Raw genomic sequence first — 19,143 nt, forward strand, 5'->3', positions numbered from 1 at the left:
ATCTGTACGACTTAGTTCCTTTCCTTTGCCTCAGAACTCACTGGACACAACCAAGTCGGTTTATCCCAGGAATGCAGGTTGGTTTGACATGAGAAAAGGAAGTTACCAGATGAAAGGGGAAATTATTTAACAATATGAATCGATACAGAAAAGCTTCATAAAGTTAAGCACACATACATGATTTTAAAGTAGCCTTTGCAAAGTAGAAATAGAAGGGACTTTGCTTAACTTAATAAAGTTATCTGTCAGAAACTTACAGCAAGTGTTATACTTACGCTAGGTGAAGTATTGAAAACATTCCCAGTAAGATCAGAAACAAGACAGGGGTGTCCTCTTTTGCTATTTCCATTCAATAATGTACCATAGATGTGAGCTGTAGAATAAGGCAAGAAAAAGAAAGAAAAAGCATCAGGTCTGGAGAGGAAGAACAAACTGTCATTATCGTAGGTGACATGATTCTGCATGTAGAAAATTCAGACTAACTTCAGGTAAGCGATTAGAATGAATATGAGTTTAACCAGATGCTATAGCACCAAGCCAATATATAAAACTTGATTGTATTTCTGTATATCAGCAGAGAGAAATTGACATTGAAAATACTATCTATAATATTTTACTTAAAACATCAAATGTCTGGTAATAAATCTAAAGGTGTTCAAGATCTCTACACTCAAAATTCTAAAACATTTTTGAGAGAAATAAAATGAAGTGATATTCCATTCCATGTTCATGGATTGGGAGACATAATAGTGTTAATATTGTCACTTACCTCTTCTTCCAGAGAAGATTCTATGAACTCTTTTGCTGTTTTCTAGAAATTTTAGAAGATTGAACCTGAAAAGTGGGGAATTACAACTATGATATGCTTTCATTTCTTTTTCTCCCCCCTTTTCTTTTTTTTTTTTCCTGCTGTTTTCCTATCTTTCTCAACTTTCTTCCCTCTCTTTCTTTCTTAATCCAGATGAGGGCAAATTCCTAGGGGTTGTGGGGGGACTCGGTCTTGGTGACTGGAAGGCCTGGTTGAACGGCACAGGTCTGGCTAAGTACCAGAGTACAGAGTACAAGGCCCAGTTCAGGCTTGTGTCTGGCCTAGTTGCAACAGAGCCAGGTTCTGGGGTGCTAAGTACATGATCTCGCGGACATTGCTCAGCCCTGCAGGGCTGCTTTCCCATGTGTAAAGGCGGGGAATAGGCCAGAAGAGTTGCGAGTTAGGTTCCTTTGGCTCCAAAGGCTATGATTCTAGTTAGAGATACCCCCTGCCCATCACACTGAATTACAGCCAAGCGTTGCTTTTAAGTTGGACCCCATCGTCTCTAAGTGGGCCGTGCTGTTTCTGTGCGAGCGTGATCACGTGTCTGCTGCCGTCCCGTGTGCCACCGTGTGCGTTGTGGTCACTCACGGAAGAGTCACGTGGTGAGGGAGACACGGAGGACCCTCGTGCTCCCTGCTTCTCTTCCGCATGTGTGCTCCTCCGCCAGCTCCCTGCGCCAAATAAAATGCCGCTTGAGGACACGAAGTACCGCAGTCCCATGCAGCGATGTTTCCAAAATTAGACTCTGAAGTGGAGAAGGGGTTAGGGCGGAAGCCTGCTTGCAGGGGTGTTCCGCGGGCCGAGAGGAGGCCGTGCTCCCATCCCTTCTCCTTGGTTCCTTGCGTTGCTTTCTTGGCTGCTCTGTGCTCCGTGGCTACGTGGTCACGTGCTGGTGGCGCTTACGTCTGGGCTCTAAGCCGTCTTCCCCGGCCCTTGTAGCCCCTGCCCCTTCAAACGCGGTTTCTCTGTCCCTGCTCTGTTCTGGGGTTTTGTCCAGCTTCACAGCCTCAGGTTTGTTTTGTGAGCCCTGTGATACGCAATTGGACGTGTAAGGCCCTCGGTGGTATTTGTCACCAGCTCTGGTCCCCGTGACACGGAGCAACAATGCTGCATCACATCTGTCCCCACAGCTGACGTTCGTGCCTCAAACTGTCGTGTACGTGCTGAGCAGCCCCTGCCGCGCAGGGCCCTGCTACAGGTGTCCGTGGACTTGGTATATCTTCCCTCCATGTTTAGATCTGAATCCTCCAGGGACTCGAGAGGGCCCTGCATGCCTCCGTGTTCTCAGACTGGGTCTTCACCCTGTGATGTCAGGGTCCTCACCGCGTGCCCGGGGCCGCACACCCGGGCCTGCCAGCCTCGAGCACCCAGACCAGCTAGCGGGAGACTCCGGGGCCGGGACTGGGAGGCTGGTGTTATCGTCCCTTCTCTGGCCTCGTCCCCCGGTGCCCAGTCCCTTCTTGGTTCAGGTCTCTGCCCAGTGCCGTTCTATCTACTGCCTTCTGTGAAAAGACCTCTTACTGTTTGGCTTCTGTGATCCTTCATTCAGCGTGAGGAACGTGCGGTGTGCTGGGGGCGTCAGGGTGGTGGGTGGGGTCTGCAGAGGAGCAGGGCGAGGGATGGGCACGGGCTGCTGGTGGTGTACCCAGCATCACGGGCTCTCACTACTTGACGCGTCTTCCTGCTTCAGCGTGGCTGAAAGTCGCGTGTTATCCGGCATCATCGGGCCTGTGGCTCTGGAGCAAGTGGACCTGCAGGGCTTGGGGCAGACACAAGCAGCTCGATCCAGACTCCAGAAAGGCCTTCACATGAGCCGGGGTGCAGGCCCAGCGCTACTGCTCCGGCCCGGAGGCTGGAATTTCCTCATTTGCCAAACGAGGCAGCTGTGCTGGTTTCTGGGTTTCTAAACTGTGTCTGGTTCTAGAACTTTGGCTCAGGTGGAAGCTCAAGGAGAACACTGAGGAGGTGACGGTTTTGGGGGGACACGCCAGGTGTGGTGGCACCAGAGGGAACGCCCTGGGCTTGGTCGGACGCAGCTGCAGGGCCGGCAGGGTGGCCCTCTAGCACCCAGCTCCTGGCCCTGCCCTCAGAAAATGGCGGCAGGACTAGGATTTTCAAAAGCCATTTTTGGTGTTTCTGAAAGTATTTACTGTGGGATTAGGATTTTTAAAAATACGTTTAGACTTTCCTGAATCTTCTAGTTCTGAAAATGAAATTTTCATTTCACTTATTCACGCTCAGAAAGAAAGGCTTGAAAGTGCTTTCTATCACTGTCTTGAGGCCCCTTTCTTTTTTTTTGCGGTACACGGGCCTCTCACTGTTGCGCCCTCTCCCGTTGCGGAGCGCAGGCTCCGGACGCGCAGGCTCAGCGGCCATGGCTCACGGGCCCAGCCACTCTGCGGCATGTGGGATCCTCCCGGACAGGGGCACGAACCCGCGTCCCCTGCATCGGCAGGCGGACTCTCAACCACTGCGCCACCAGGGAAGCTCTTGAGGCCCCTTTCTGAGGGGCAGTGAAGGGGCTCACAGGACATGGCATTAGGCCCGCAGGTCAGCGTCAGACCATGTCAGGGCGGGTCATATGCCTGGAGAGAAGCCTTGGTGCAGACGGTCGGGCCTGGTCTGCTTCTGGGCATGAGTGTGGCCCCCAGTCCTCGTCCTGCCTCGGGGAGCCTGGACTGTCCTAACCCCACATATGCCCAGTGTCTTGTGAGCTGCCAGAATGGGGGAGGGGTGGCTGGCTGTGGAGAGGAGACCCCAGATCCCAGCGTTTGAGTCCCCGCGTCGAGGCTCGGGAGTGGCCGGGCGCCGCACGGGAGCAGCTCGTTTTCCCCGAGGGTGTGGGAGCGCGGCTCGCAGGCCTCCCCGCTTCCCTGGGAGGGTCTGCAGTTCTCGGGAGACGCTTTGGGGTCTCCTCGGGGTCATTGTTCTCGTCCTTGGACTTTGAACCTCTCCAGAGACACACACGGGTCATGGAACACTGCATTCGAAGGCTGCCTGAGGTGCTGTCCATTTGGGGCAAAAAGCAGAGTTTTAGTACAGAGTCAGTAGACCTGCGCTCTTAAGTGTTCTTGTCATGATTTGCAAGTTGGCCCGAGGGGGCCGATGGCTGCTCTGGGAAACCAGTGCTTTCTCCGTAAAATCAGTAACGAGTGTGACCGACCACCACACGTCAGCGTCAGTAATGACGCGCTTGTCCCTGCGGGCGTTCACACCAGTTGTCAGAAGCTAATTTTACACCAAAAGTGTGATTCCTGGAAGTTTTGCCGAAGTTTCCTTCTTGTCTGTCTGAGGGAATGTGGTCTAAAGGCAGCCTGTGCCAGGTGGAGGGGGTGTGGTTTCGGTGCCATCTTTGCAGTCAGAACACGATCGAAAGGTGGACCTGGAAGAAACGATTCCTTCCATTGTGAGAACCTGGCCCAGTGTCTTCCTAAGAGCGGGTTTGTTTGTCTTAGTTTCCTTGACTGTCCCGCAAGCGGGCAACAGCCACGGCTGCCCTCGCCGCCGGAGCCTCCGGGGGCTGTGTCGCTGTGGCCCTCGGGCCCCGGGTCCATATCTGGGAAGAGGATGAGTAACTCTTCTTCCTTCATCTTACTGCTTGTGGTCTCTGCAGAAACGCTGAGTGGTATCAGGTGGCTGCTGAAAAGAAGTCAAAACACAGCAGCTCGGCCGGACGCCCTCAGGCCAGGAATTGGTGTTTGCCATTTTCGAGATGGGGACCGGTTGGGATGTTCGACAAAGGGTCTTTTATTTTCTGACTCCGCACATAAAAATGACACCGGTCTCCTTTAAAAGTGAGAAGGACACGTGCACTTCCATTGTTTGCAAGGAAGTGCTCCTTGCAGGCCAGGAGTGTAAAGTATTTTAATTGAGATGCGAGCAGTTTCTGAAGCCAAATGCTTTCTCTGTCCTCCAGATGGACTTTCTGGCCGAGACCAGCCGGTGGAGCTGCTCAACCCTGCCCGCGTGAACCACATGCCCGGCTCGGGTAAGTCGGCACGCCCAGCCCTGCTGCGCACCAGGCGCCACGGAAGGGGTGTTTGGGTCTCCGCTGTCCTGGGGGGCTCTGGAGAGAAAGGGGTGGGGTCTCAGGCCCACGGAAGTTGGCTGCTCTTTCCTGGGGTAAAAATAGGCCACTGGTTTTGGAAACGTAGTGGGCTTCGCTTAATGCTTCCTAAGTAAGTGGCACAGACACGCAGGGCCTTTTTTCTGTCTTGAGCTCCGATGGGGTGTGTCCTTCCCAAAGGTAAGAACTGCTTGTTTTGGGTCTAACTCCAGGCCCTGAGCTGTACGAGAGTCTGGGGGAAGAGCGCTGAGCTTGAGCTGGGGACACTGCAGGGCAGGTCACGCTGGGTCCAGGGCCCCAGGCTCCTCGGGGGAGAGTGAGTCCGTGATGTCTCCTAAGCAGCTTTCCGTGTGTAATTGACGAAAAAGCATCAGCCGTGCTTAGAAACCTCTCATTCCATATACGATATTCCTAAATATCACGCCGTAGGCAGTGTTTTCCGAATCCACACGGCCGTGGGAGCTTTTTCCTTTTCTTTTTGTACAACACTAACCCTCCATCTACTGTCCTCCAGGATGTCAACTCAGAGCCCAGGTGCCGTTCTTCATGGGCTCCTTCGCCTTATTGAGACTAAAACGAGCCTCTTGAAGGCCAGGGTGTATGGAAGGGAACCGCTGTCAGCCTTCCACATATGCTCCTAAGCCGGTGTTTTGAGCGCGACACTGCTGGCCCCTCGCCTTTGCTGTGTCCGGAGGCCTCCGTCTCTGTGGTTTGTTCCTCGCGGCACCTCCTGAACCCCAGCCTTCCTGTCCCCCCTCTGCCCGCTCTCTCTCTCCGTGGGCAGGCCTGGCAGAGGTGGGGGGCACATAGATGCCTGCCTCTGCCCCAGCCCCCGGCTGACCCACCCATCGCCTCACCTTCCCCATCCTCTTCAAAAGAAACCCAAGCTTGAGGCAGGGCTGGAAGTGTCAGAGAAGAGATTTCTTTCTTGCATAGAGGTTCTCTGAAGGCTGCAGGGATCGCTCTTGGCATCTCCCCAGACGCGAAGCTCGGGTTGTTTGCGGCGCTCCGGCCTCCTGCAGGGGTGCCCACGCGTCTCCCTCACCCTCCACCCACCCGTGGAGCAGGTTACTTGTTAACCGAGGATGCTGGGGGCAGGGCAGAGGGCTTGGAAACAGCAGCTGAAGACCAAGATGCTCTCTCTCTCATTTTGGCCCCAGCAAGGGAAGCAGTGCTGATTTCCCTTTCTCTTGAGTTCATTTGCCGGTGCCTTGTGTAGCTTGGGCATTTTCAGACAGTTTCCTGGTGCTCGCCCGGTGTGGGATGGAGGAAGAAGCTTTTCAGTAGCTTGCCAGACTGTGAAAAGGTGGTTTCCAAGTGAACCAGAAAGTGGGTGGGCTTCAAGTTCGTTTTCTGGCTTGAGAAGCGCACCCTGCTGGTTGAGACTTCGTATGGGCTTCCCGGCTCCACGTACAGACAAACCATGGCCTGCAGTCCTGGACGGACGGGACCTGGACTCCTGGTGACCCGCTGACCGTGTGACTCTAGGCAAGCCGCTGAGTGTCTCGGTCTTGTTTCCTCGATGGGATAATGATGCCGGCTCTGCAGGGTTCTGACAGAGAGCAAGTCGACGCGCCTGATGTTTAGTAGTCCTGGAGAAATGTCATCTCTTAATGTCCTGTGGCGGGTGCTGAACACGCATGGGACGTGGCTGTGACAGTGCTGGTGTTCAGATGCTAGGACAGCCCCTGGGGTCTGTTACACCCCTTCTCTTCTTTTGGGGGAAGTGCCCCACTTGAGAGACGGCATGTCGGGGAGGGGGCCCCAGTGAAATTGGAGCCAGTAACACTGCACCTCCAGGTTCCATTGGTCAGAGTCAGAGGATGAGGCTGTGCTTGCTGGTGTCACCGGGGGTCAGTGTTTTCAGGGTGACTCTACTGGGGGGGCACGATGCCTGTGAGCAGCCGGCAGCAGAAGCAGGGGTGTACACGGGGCTGCGCTCCCCAGGCCGGCTGCGGAGGCCTCTCCGTGAGCTGAGCCTTAGAAGCTGCTGAAGTGAAGGGCATTCTTAACACTCCATTTTTGGTCATTCCAACCACTGTAAATTACGTTCTACAAAGAAATGTGAATCTCAGCTTACGTAATAATTTGAAAATTAGTACAACGATTTCTGTAAAGCCACATTTTTATGATACGGGAGTGGAAACATTTTTAGATGTATTTTTATGTCGATCCCAGTTTGCTGTTGCACATTTTCCAACCATTGAGTTTAATCTTAAGTACTCTTCTGACTCTCGGCGGTCCGAAAACACACTGATACATGCGTATAATTTGCAGGAATCACTCAGACATTCACCGTGGGAGCTTGTTCCTTTGAACGTACAGCTTTTGCTGTGCGTGGAGGAGTGCCCACGGGGCCCTCCTCTCCTGGACCTCTGCTCATTTCTCGTCTGTTCCTGGCCATTCGTGGCAGCATGCTCAACCATCTTTCTGATCATGGTTCTCCTTAAGTACGTTAGTCCTTGTGAAGTCTTACTTCAAATAAAAAAGCACTATTCATACCTTCTATTTTGGGGCCATTTTGACTTGACGCCTGGGTGGAGTGAAGCGGCTGGAGGAGAAGCCTCAGTGCCCGGGAGGAAGGGGGAGGAAAGCAGCCCTGAGGGGCAACGGGAGGCATGTCGAGGCGCCCACCGTGGTGGCCTGCTGCAGGGCCCTGCGCCCTTCCTGCCTGTTCCCCGCCAGAGGCGAGTGGCAGGGCCGCTTCCCCAGGGTCACCCGGCGTGTCAGTTACGGGGCAGGGACCCATTTCTGCTCTCCAGGGGTGCCGCTGGAGCAAACGATCACTGGGGAATGCTGGGGACCTCTGGACCAGCGGGGCTTTAAGGATGGGGTGTTGACTGGAGAAGAGCCTCTGCTACGGGCTCCATCGCCCTCATCGTAAACATGGGTTTCAGTCAGAGTTATCGAGGTTTTCTTTCAAGGCTGTATAACAGGGGTATAATTTTTAAAAGAAAATTCTGGAAACTTGAAGAAACTGCCCCAACTCTAGAGAACTTATCCAAACTAATTTTTAAAAAGTGAGGTTTGGCTCTAGCCACGGATTCCCAAATCTTACAGAGTATTTGACCACTGCACTGTCAAAGGGGTTATTGAATGGCTTGACCGTCCTCGAATTTTAGAACAGGAGCTACCTGAGGTTAGCTGGTGCCTGAAACTTCCCACGCCTCCCGGGCATGTCGTGTTGTTCTTGTTGTTCGGTTTGGTTTGGCTTGGCGAGAGAGAATGCGAAGCAGACGCCAGCGTGAGGACACACGTGACCTCGGGGGAGGCTGCAGACGCCCCTTCATGGCACAGGAAGCGTTCATCACGGTGACCATAAATCCCCCGTAAAACCTTACTTGTCCTACTTCTCACCGGATCCTCCTCTGTGTGTTTTTCATGCAAAGCTGGGTTTCTGGGGTTGAGGTGTAGCACAGTAAAGCGTCGTGGGCCACCTTTGGGGGCCCCTAAGGCTGCCGCCTGCTGCACACCAGGAGGGGAGCGGACCTTGGTCTCCTCGTTCTGGGGCCAGGCCCGACTCTGCACATTGCTCTTCTCTGCAGGCCAGGGGCCCATCGCTGGGTGACAGCTCCCCGCTGGCCCACAGGCCGGCTGCCCTCTGGCTGCAGCAGAGAGCGGGCAGGCGCGCAGTGGGGCACAGAGCACGTGCTCGAGCCAAAGCGGTTGCCTGCCTTGCTTTTCCTATGAGCTTGTTTTAATTTGTGGAGGAAAATGAAAATATAGAACACAGAGACATAAAGTAAATTCCAACAGTTTGAAAAATTAGAAAAGGATTCCTATAGTTTGTTTGCTTAGTTTAAACAAAGGTTGAGAATTTTTCCACTTCCCTCCTTCAAGTTCATGTGCGGGCCTGGTGAGTCGTCATGACGTAAAGGCCAGGTTTCAGCGTCTGTAGCCCACGTGGCTTCAGAGCCCGAGTGTCATCACGGCCCCGGCCATGGAGGCCCTGCCTTGCTGCGTGCATCTATGAGCTGTTTGGAAACGCCTCAGGGTCGCCTGGGGGAACAGGTAGATTTACAGCCAAGAGTGGTTCTGGACCAGGGGGCGCCGTCCTGCACTGTTCTCCTGTGTCACCGCCTTGTTCCCCAGGTGTCACACCCAGGGATCCATCCCCAGGTTCCAGGTTCCCCATCACCACACAGAATTCCCAAGGCTGCCCTTCCCCAGCCCCTCCTGGTCTCCCGGGCTGTCCTCCTGGGAGTCTTCAGAGCCTCCCCGTTTTCTCTCTGGCCACTTGCTTCACTCCCAGCCCCTACACCTGTCCCCTCTCCCACCAGATTGGAGAGCGCCCGTGGGCAGTGCCTCTGTCTGGGAACGCCGCCGTGCCAGCCAGGGGCAGCATCGCACGTGGTACAGACGCAGGATGTCTTTTTGTCCTGTTCCTTCTCCTCCTCACCCCGTTGCCGAGAGCTCCATCCCTGCGCCCCCACTCGGGGCTCCGTGTTAGGAGAAGTGAGGGCAGGGGCAGGGCTGGGCCCAGCAGAGCTACCGCGAGGCCTGGGGGCCGGGCAGCAGGACCTGCCTCCCCTCGGCCGTGTGGCGCTTCCTCGGAGCCCGGGCTGCCTGTCTGGCGCCATGTGGCTGCTCGGCCTGGCAGAGGCATCGGGCGCCCGGGAAGCAGGCGGGCATCTGGCACACGGGAGGCCCCGCGATGCTGTCTGTCCCTCTTCTGTTTCACCGCGCTCCGCCTCTCTGGTACCCTGTGGTCTGCCCGCCCACCGCCCCGGCTCTGCTGATCCCTCCATCATGACTGCCGCCCCCAACCAGCCCAAAGGCCTTTGTGATGGCCCCTAGGACTGCTGTTTAAAACGAAGCAAAACCAGCCGGTGTAGAGAAGCCTAACAACAAAAATGCTTGGAGTCATGTTGAGAACGAGGACCCACATCTGCTCAGGCTTTTCTCTGAATGCTGTGTATTATCAGGTTAGAAGCCTGCCTGCTTTTTTGCTACATCGAGCTCCCGGACCTACTCAATGTTTAATGCTGACGTATCCATCTTTAATGCTGAGCCTGGCACGTGGGTCTGGCCCACGGAGAGAGGACTCCCGTCGCCGCGGATGAGCTGGCAGTCCCCGCCTCTCTGCCGACGGCTGTGCAGGTGCACGTGGGGGTTTGATTTGTGGCCACGAGAACCTCAGCAGTTCAACCAGAGTGGCAGCGCCGGCCCTCAGGACCCAGGGCTGAGGAAGTGCTCCCAGGAACCACCCTTCTGCCTGGGGACCGAGCTCCAGAGAGGAGAGGGACAGAGGCTGTAGCTTCGGAACTCAGGCCTCGGCGCCGACCCGCTCCCCTCAGAGGCCTCTGCCTCTCGAGTCTGATAACTTCACTGGCGGTGGAATTTACCCACTAGGAAATGGATCATCCCCCCGGTAGTTCTTAACGGGACCAGGTTTTGGGTCCTGTGCCTCTCGATGGTGTTTGCAGAGGAGAGCGAGCCAAGCCCTCCTCGCGTTTCTGCGTCATGTACCGTAAATCCAGCCCCGTCCCTCGTTCGTCCCGCTGTCACTCACTGCCTTTGGCCCTAACAGCCGGTCGCAAGGGCCCCGAGGCTGGGAGCTGTGTGGGTTCCTGCAGCTGCGAGCCCGTCGGGGCACAGAGCTGCGCCTGTTACATGGTCTGCGTCGTCTGGGCTGCCATGGAGCTGTCTGCTCCGAATGCGCCAGGAGCCGGAGGGACCGGCTGGGCTCTGTCTCTGTTGCTTTTCTCTTTTCCTACTTTCTCTTTTCTTCTTCTTCCTTGTGTTTCCCTGTTACGTTCACTCAAATCTCACCAAACCAGGGGGTGCGATTATGGGTTTGGAAACAGCTTTCCCTCCGGACACCGAGGCCCGGTTCCCTTGTCTGCCCGAGGCCTGCCTTCCACCCTGAGGGCCGTCTGGGCAGTGGGGCTGCCCTTCTTCCTGAGCAGCGGGTTGCTACCCAGGTGCCGTTGTCTGTCCGCCTGGGCTCTGCCTTCCATGGTGACGGTTTTCCTGGCCTGTCCACTCATGTTTAGGACAGAGCACCAGAGGCTGGGGACCCTCGGGGGTTCGGGGGTGCTGGCAGCCGGGGCTCCGTGCCCTGCTCTGACACGTCTTCCGTGGGGCTGGTCACCCCGCTGGGAGGCGTGACCCAGGCCACCCGCAGCCGGCGAGCAGCGCTGTCACTGCAGCACCCTCGCCCTTCCCGGAAGATGAGTCTCCTGCTCTGTGGGGTGCGCAGGGGTCTGGGGACCTCTGTGCTCCCGGAACAGGTCCGTCTCCTGCGTCGGGGGTCCTGGTGCGGCCACTCCTGAGCCTCGGGGTGCTTTGATTCGGTTTCTTACGTCTGGTGAGGCAGGTGCCCCTTATTCACCCATGTTTTTTCTCGTAGGACTTGGTTCTCTCTCATTTGCCTTTTATCTGCAGTTGTGTTGGTGATTTTTTTTAGTGGGCTCTGGAGGAGTGGGGATAAATGATGGTGTTTGGTCTGCCATCTTCCACCAGAAATGCCCCGCCTGTGCCTCTCAGGTGCCCCGTAACGGGCTGGCTGGCCGAGCTCACCCCTGGCACCCGACCAAGGCCCACTCTGCCCCGCACGGCGGGTTCCCCAGCTGTGTCCTCTCAGTAGCCTCAGCCCTTGAGGGAGGAGGACGAAGGCCCTCCCAGCCAGGGTGGAATTAGGTTGTGTGGGTTATTTATGTTTATCACCAGCTGTCGCACCCCATTAAGCTTGTTTTGTGATTGTTGCCATAGACGCGGAGAGTTAGAAGGAGCTTGCTGTGGGGCCTGAAGGGGAGGGAACAGGAACCACGAGAAGCAAACATTTACCGGTCACGGCGTAGCGGGCCCTCGGAGGCTGGCTGGGAGGTGTCTCGCGTGCTCAGTTGCGCCTGAAGCTGGCCACACGTCCGCACGAGCCCAACGGGATGAGGTCGGCGACTCCCCGTTTCTCCATCTTATAGGAATAGGTGTGGTACCGGCAGTGGTGACCCTAAGATATGTGTTGATACAGAAAATAGAGCATTAAACCTTAATGTCCTCATGGTGTATTTGAAAGTGCTTTTTAGGCGGAAGATACAGTATTTTTCCAACTCGGAGTTTTGCTGTTTGTGCATTGGAAGCATCACTGATGCCAGGAAGGTCTGGATGCGTGAGCGCATCATTTGCGGGCAAAGCACTTTTTATCTTTTTGTCTCTTTATTACCAGGTTTTGTGTTCTGTACTTCAGGGCTACGCGGTGTGAATGAGATATATCCAGAGTCTGGGAACCCCTTAAATGTGTCTAAAAGTGATTAACTGTGTCTCCACAGGGTCAGGAAGACAACTCTTGTTAACTCTTGTCCATGGCTGTTATCGTTTCTGGGAAAGTGGTCACACTTAACATGCTGTATCATTCAGCCCTGCCAGCAGCCTGCCCCCTAGGAGGGTAAAGTGTGGTCGTTTAAGGAGAAACCTCACAGCAGCTCGTACCGTCCAGCAGCCGTTAGACCCAAGCCCTGGCCCTCTGTGTCCCTGGCAGGCTGGCTCCCAAGCGCCATGGTGGGGCTGGGGTCTGACCAGGTGTCCTTGGGCAGTGGTGCCTGGTCGGGGCAGACGGGGAGAAGCAGAGGGAGTATTGCTGGTTGAGTCAGGAGCCCAAGGGGAGGGGGCTGGTCCTCCTTTCGGTCCCACCGGTGCCCACTGAGCACGCTGTGTATGGTCAGCCTGGGAATCCTGCGGAGGGGTGGGGAGGCTGCGGTGTCCAGCAGCTGGCCGTGTCCGTCTTTCCCTGAGCAAGCCTGCCCTCCACCCACCGCCTGTGTTTCTAGCGGGACAGGGTACACGCAGACCTGGTGTCGTCGGAGCCGGGGGGACACGCTGTCAGTCTGGTCCAGCTTTGTCTGTTTCAGTCATCTTTCAAAGAACCAGCTTCTCTGCCTCTGGTGATACTCGTGTACATTTATTTTCTCCTCCTTTCATTCCTGTTCTTATTTCCATTCTGCTTTTTTTGGTGCAGGGGTTTATGTGGATATTCTCGTACTAAATTCTTAGGTTGAACAGTTAGCACGTTAATTTTTAGCCTTTCCTCCTCTTGCTGTAAGCAGTTAAGGTTCTGTGGTTCTCTCTGGAGACAAATGGAAATGCTTTGGTAACTTCTATTTGTAGTATTCAAGTTGTAGTTTACAGTAGTTAATTTGTAGCCTCTTGAAAATTTGTTTGATGATTCTTTTTCCTTTGAAAAAATGAGATATTTAGAAGTGTTTTTCATCTGGAAGTACAGACTTTTTCAAGTAATCTTTTTGTTATTGATTTCTAATATACTGTGTTATGGTTAGAGATTACTGAGCCTTTGAACTTGTTTGAGACTTGCCTTATGGCCCGTGTTGATGACTCTTCAGTATGTGCTTTAGAAGAGTTGTATCCTCTGGTTGTCAGGCGCAGGATTCTAAATATGCTCATTAAATCCAACCTGGTGGCAGGAGATGGTGTGGAACGCCAGACGATGCTAGAAGGTGCTCCATGCTGTGGCGAGGAAGAAGCCATTAAGGGCAGCTGAGTTCTTGTGAGATGGCTTTCTGCAGTTTTAAATGAAGTGGTCAGGGAAGGCCTCCCTGTCAAGGCAGGCTTTGGGCTCACTCGCCCACTCTTTCGTAGGGATCAGCCCTTCTAGGTGCCCATCACCTCCCTTGGCACTTGGGATACATGTGTTTATGAATAAAGCAAAGATCCCTGTGTTTGTGGAGCTCAGATCAGAGTGGAGGGAGCAGAAGACGACCAGTGAAGACAGTGAGTTGGCGTGGACACAGTGGGCGGGCTGAAACTGCTCCGAGTCTAGAGCTGTTTAGAAGTAAGCGGGATTTCCTGAGGTGGCAGGTGAGCTGGGAGGGGTGCAGAGGAGCAGACAGTAACTCCAGGTGACACTGACCAGGGCTCGCGGCCCTCCGCAATCAATAGAAATTGACTGGAGGCCGGACGAGAAATTCAGGCCAGGCTTTACTGGGGCCCCTGCTGCAGCAGGCGGGGAGAGAAAACAAGTAAGTTCCCCTTGCTCGCTCCCTGGGGGGAGGGGGCGTGAGCTGGTTCCTTATATGGGGTCGGGCGGGAGGTGTGGCTTAGGTGGTCTGCCCACCCCTTTGGTGATGGTGTGTGCAGGGGGCCTGCCCAGTACCCAGCTTTTGCTCCTGGCTGTTCAGAAGTGACGGCTGGGTTTTTTGGTCTTCTGTATCTTTTTGTCCATGATTTGCCCCAACTGCGCAGGCATGCCGTTATTTTTAGTCCCATATAGTTTTTTTTGTATTTTGTGGCTCAGGGAGAGGTGTGTCCAGGTGCCAGCAGTGCAGCAAAGGGTCCCAGGTCCCACAGGGTTTCGTCTTTGAGCGTCTGGATGGCAGAGTTGCTGTGAATTGAGGTGGGGAACACGAACTGCCCATGGGCGAGGGTGAGGGCTGGTGTGGGACATGGGCGTGTTGAAAAGGGACTCTGAGCCCCAGAGCGGGAGGGGACTGGGGCCGGAGCTGAGCATCTTTGAGAATCTTGAGTCGTTGGCATCGAGACAGTGTGGAAATGAAGTCTCCCGAGGGCGTGGTTCTCCCTGCACCGTCTGTGTCCTGGACATTGTTTATAATGTTGTCCTACAGGCCATGATCTCTTAGAGGTACCAGTGCATTTCTCCCCACGTCATGCTTGCTGGGTGGACTTCTCCTAACCGGGAGCGCCTGCTCCGGGGTGAGGTGAGTGAGGGTCCACGTTGTGGAACAGGCCACCCACTGCCTTCCGTAGCAGAGCTTGGGGCCCCGCACTGGCTCGCTGGTGCTGGCGGTAGTCATGGCGGTAGCGATGGTAACGGGGAGCTTGCCTGGCGCTGCTGGCCCTCCGTCCATGACCGGCGGTAGTAGCTGCAGAGGCTAAGTCACTTTCCCAACCTCCCTGCACGTTCGTTAAGTGCCTGACTTTTTGACGAGCATCCCAGGTATTCCTTCTACACACTACAGTCTGAACCTGACCTCCTTCCTGCCCCGCATGGCCCACAGAGCCCTGAAAGGATGCTGCATTCCTCGTTGGGCACATTGGTTTCCAGAAACCCCCGGGGGGATGCTCACCTTCAGAAACGCAGCCCTGCTTCAGGCGGCCCTCTGCTGCCCTCTCCCCTCCTTCTGCCAAGTGGAAGAAACACCTTCTATTTTTAAATATTTCAGCTGTTACTATTAAGTAATATTGGCTCCTACTGCAGCCCAGCTGTTAGGTGAACTACATAACCAAACGTCTGGAGGTTGCTAAGACGGAAATTCTGAAATGCTTTCTTCCTTGTATCATGTAAACTCGACCTTGGGTAACTGAAACGGCAAGGACGATTGCAAAGGCGATCTGTGGCCTTCCTGGACCACTGGAACTATTTTTAACTTTCAGATAATGTGCTTTTAGCCATGGGGCTTAGGGTAAGCAAAATGGCTTTCAGAGAGTAACTTGTGAGTTCTGCTGGGGCGAGCACAGCCCAGGCCCAAGGTGTGGGCAGGTTGTGGAGGTGTGCAGGGGCTGCGGCGGTGCGACCGGATTGAACCCAGGTGTGCAGTTACTGCCTGAGCGACCTGGGCAAGGTGTTGACAGCTCTCCAGCCTGGGTCCCCCATCTGTGTATCCTGTCACCACTGGGGCCCCAGCGTGGGGTCACGGGGGCCAAAGGAGATAATGCCGGGGGGTGTGCTTTTAATAGGTGCTCAATGATGAGACCTTGGGTATTCTGCTGTTGTTTCTATTTTACTGCCTTTGCATTGTAGTTGTATAATCTTAGAGTTCTCAGTAACACCCGTTTATAAAATTACGCTGCAGAGTCTCAGACGGACTGCTCCGCCCAGCGCTTTTTCCAGGGCGCGCGTTTGTCTTTGGTGGCTGCCTCCGTACGTGAGCACTTACAGCGCATCGCCCCGTGTTTTGCACCGGGCAGGCCCGCTTCTATTTACAGTTTCCCGGAAGCACATTTGTGCGCTTCTCGAAAGCCAAGTTCCCAACTGCACGCCAGGCTTTTATTTACAGCTCTTGCTCCATTGGAGCTTGCAAATATTTCCCAAAGACAGTTTCTCTTCTTGGGGGATACAGAACAAATTAGAAACAGTCCAAGGATTTTCCAAAGAGCTTTAAGGAGAAGTTCTGAAATAGGGAGTGGGGGGGATCTAACACTTGGCTTCATCTGAAATCACAGAGCACAGGAGTGCAGATGGCCTGCCCCGTTATGCGTACCAGATTCCGTGAAAAGAACATCACGGGCTTCAGGAAAGCCAGGAAAATTGCAGCGACATGATGGATGTGTTCCTGAACCAGAATTACGGGTCCTCTTAGAACCACCCGGGAGAGGAGGGGTCGTTGGGGCCCTGGAGGGCTGCACGTGTAGGGCCACGTTTACATCTAAGTCACTTTATTTTCTGTAGACTCGGGTCTGGAACGCTTTCTGCATTGTTGTTACAGTGTATTTATTACTCTGGAGAAAAAGCCATTTAAGGGACCTGTTAAGGAAAGCTCTGTCTCTTCCAAGCTCATAACAACTTCAGTAGTTTCAGCTTGTCATTTAATAGGACCTTTGGAAAAACACGCGCCAGAAGAGAATGAAACCAAGTTGGTGGGCGGTATAGAGGCGGCTCTCCACCAGTGAAGTTTGGCCGAAAATAAGAGTTTTGAGTTGATCGTACATTTCAAGCAGTCCTAACAGTGTATGGAAATGGCTGTTGTTCAGTTCCAAGTATTCCCGTGTCCTGCTCTCAGCTCACACTGAAATGCAGCTGGACGTGAGCCCGCTTGAAGGATGCTTGGGGCCCGCTCCGTGCTAGCTTTGCAACGTCCTGTGAATCTATACTTACTTTTTCGCTTCGTAATGTTAAGGAGAAAAATCTGTTTTTTTAAAAAATGACTCATTCTTTGCCATCTTTTATCAGTTTAAAGTTGAGATATTTTATTCCATGCAGTTACCCCCCAAAATGGATGTTAATCGATGAAACAGAATCTTGATTACTTGTTAAAGCTGTATACGAGGGTGTTCGCGATAGCCCTCTCTGATTTTGTGTGTCTTTGAAGATTTTCGTAACGAAAGGGTTTTTCTCGTTTTGTTTGTGAAGCCTCCTTCAACTGTCATCCCTGTGTTTGTGCCCCCAGGAAGCACAGGCAAACTTCGTTCCGTGGCGGGTTTTAGCTATTCCATGGATTTCCTGTTTCCTGACTCAGTAACTCCTTTAATTTTTTTAAGCTTTATTATCTTCTTCCTCTTTTTTCTTGAACAACATATGGCTTAATTATTGAGTTCTTTTTCTCACTCTTTGAGTCCAATACTTAATTTATTTGTTTCAGTTCCTTTTTTAAAAAATTGCTTAAGTGCACAGGACTATGGATTAAGTCTCTGAGCTCACGGTAAGCAGTTTCTGAACTTTTCAGTAGGTGATGTGCTCATCATCTTTATAACGCTTCTTCACCGTCGTTTTGGATTTGGAGTGTTCAGGAGAAAGGTGTTCTGTTTTCCTGTAGTTGGACGTTTGTTTTTCTTCTGGTTTTATTCATTTCTGACTCTGTTGCCGTGTGCTCAGGGATTGTGGCCTGTATGCTGGGTATTTGTGTATGTATTTGGAAACTTTCTGTGTTTATGTGGCATTGATTTTCGTGAATGTTTTGGGGGGGGGGTCTGAAAAAGAAAGCATAAATTCTTTCATGGTGCAGCATTTGAAGTGTAGCTTAGCTGAAGCGTTCGTCATATTTTTTAAATCCTCGCATGACACTGTTGTCAAGTGTACCGCAGCAAGTTCCAATCCCCAGCTAGTTCTGTGTTTCTGTCCCTTTCTTCTTATTTCTCTTCATTCTCTGTGTTGTCTTTTATTAGAAAGCACACATCTCCAGGACACTCTTATCTAAGGTGAATTGCGTACCTTGTGCACGTGAAATGGCCCTGATCTGGTGACTTGCGCCCCTTGTGCATGTGAAATGGCCCTTATCTGGTGACTTGCGCACCTTGTGCATGTGAAATGGCCCTGATCTTGTGACTTGCGCCCCTTGTGCGTGTGAAATGGCCCTGATCTTGTGTAGCATTTGCTTTGGATTTAATCTTTGTGATACTGATAGTTTGACCTCAGATTTCTTTCGGTTACTGTTTGCCCGTTGTGTTCTGGTTGCTTTCTATGTAGACAGTAACTGTTCCGTTTTGTTTTTTACCTAATCTGATCACCTTTGTGTGAACAGATCCCATTTACATTTGGTGACACAACAGATGTGTTTAGTTCTAAGCTTTTCATCCAGTTTTGATGTTCTGTTTTCTGTATTCAGCGCTTCTGGTTCTGGGCTTCTTGTTTGTGGGTTTTCCGGCCTTTTCTTTGGTTTAGTGTCAGTAGTTGTGTTGTCCTTTTGGTCACTTGGGAGGCCGTGTCCTCTTTCCACATCTTACTCCGGGACCGTTTATAAGCCCCTATATTTAGCTCTATGGCTGTTTCTTGATATGGCAACTTTTAGCAGTGTTTGTGAGTCCCTCATGAGAGCTCAGATCATTAGCAAACTGCAGGATCTCTGGCCTCTTTGCTCTTGCTCGCTTTCTGATTTTGTTAGTTGCAGTGTTATTCTGAGTTCAGGTGACTCTCTTTGTAACATATAATAATATGCTTACTACCTATCATTTACTGATTTCTTAACCTTCAAATGGTAATTGTTGACCACTAAGAAGGGTGAGAAAATGAGTACATTAAGTTTCTTCTCCCACCTCGTGGTTTGTTTTATGACTTTCCTTTTAAAATGTAAGGAATTTTAAGTTCAGCCTAAGGTTTCTACCAATAGGGTCTAAAGATCGCATCACTTTGGTCCTCACTGAGGGGAGGGCACGACCCCTTGCTCTTCGCAGTGATGCTGTCAGCTGCTGGGAACCCTCCACCTGCCAGTACTGGGCTGGTCTCGGCCTCCAGGGCCACACAGGTGTGTTCCCGTCCCCGCTCTGAGGCCAGTGACCCTGGCTGAGGATGTGCCTGGTCTCTGCCATGGCCTCGGGGTTGTCTGGTGGTTGCCCCCAAGTCCTCAAGGTGGCCGAGGGGTTCCATTTTTATGAGGAGAGCTTTCAATGACCCCCTCACGGGGATGACGTGCCAGGGCTAGGGGAAAACGGCCTGAAATGGAGCCCCTGTTTAAGCAAGTCTTGCTGCTTACTCCTCTTCTGCCAAACCAGGGATGGTGACATTTAGAAATTGTTGAGGATGTAGGTGCCCGGACAGACCTTGCTTCACGTGCAGGCTCTGCCCCTGCTGAGGAGACCCATCAAATTTAAGAACCAGACTAAGGGAGCCTTCACCTTCAGAAGGCTTGACTATCGGTGG

At 53.0% G+C, this 19,143-nt stretch overlaps 1 protein-coding gene across 3 annotated transcripts in view; it reads left to right on the forward strand.

Annotated features, from left to right (window-relative positions):
* The window catches only part of HDAC4 (histone deacetylase 4), a 284,915-nt gene that overhangs the window by 131,168 nt on the left and 134,604 nt on the right, over positions 1-19,143 (forward strand). For all 3 annotated transcript variants that reach the window (XM_027116793.1, XM_027116797.1, XM_027116794.1), the window contains exon 4: positions 4,728-4,799. In XM_027116793.1, the coding sequence (XP_026972594.1) occupies positions 4,728-4,799 (72 nt within the window). The remainder of the gene's footprint in view (positions 1-4,727; positions 4,800-19,143) is intronic.

Source organism: Aethalodelphis obliquidens, unplaced genomic scaffold (assembly GCF_003676395.1).
Source record: "Aethalodelphis obliquidens isolate GAN/ISIS:26980383/991018 unplaced genomic scaffold, ASM367639v1 scaffold2, whole genome shotgun sequence".
Lineage (NCBI taxonomy): Eukaryota > Metazoa > Chordata > Mammalia > Artiodactyla > Delphinidae > Aethalodelphis > Aethalodelphis obliquidens.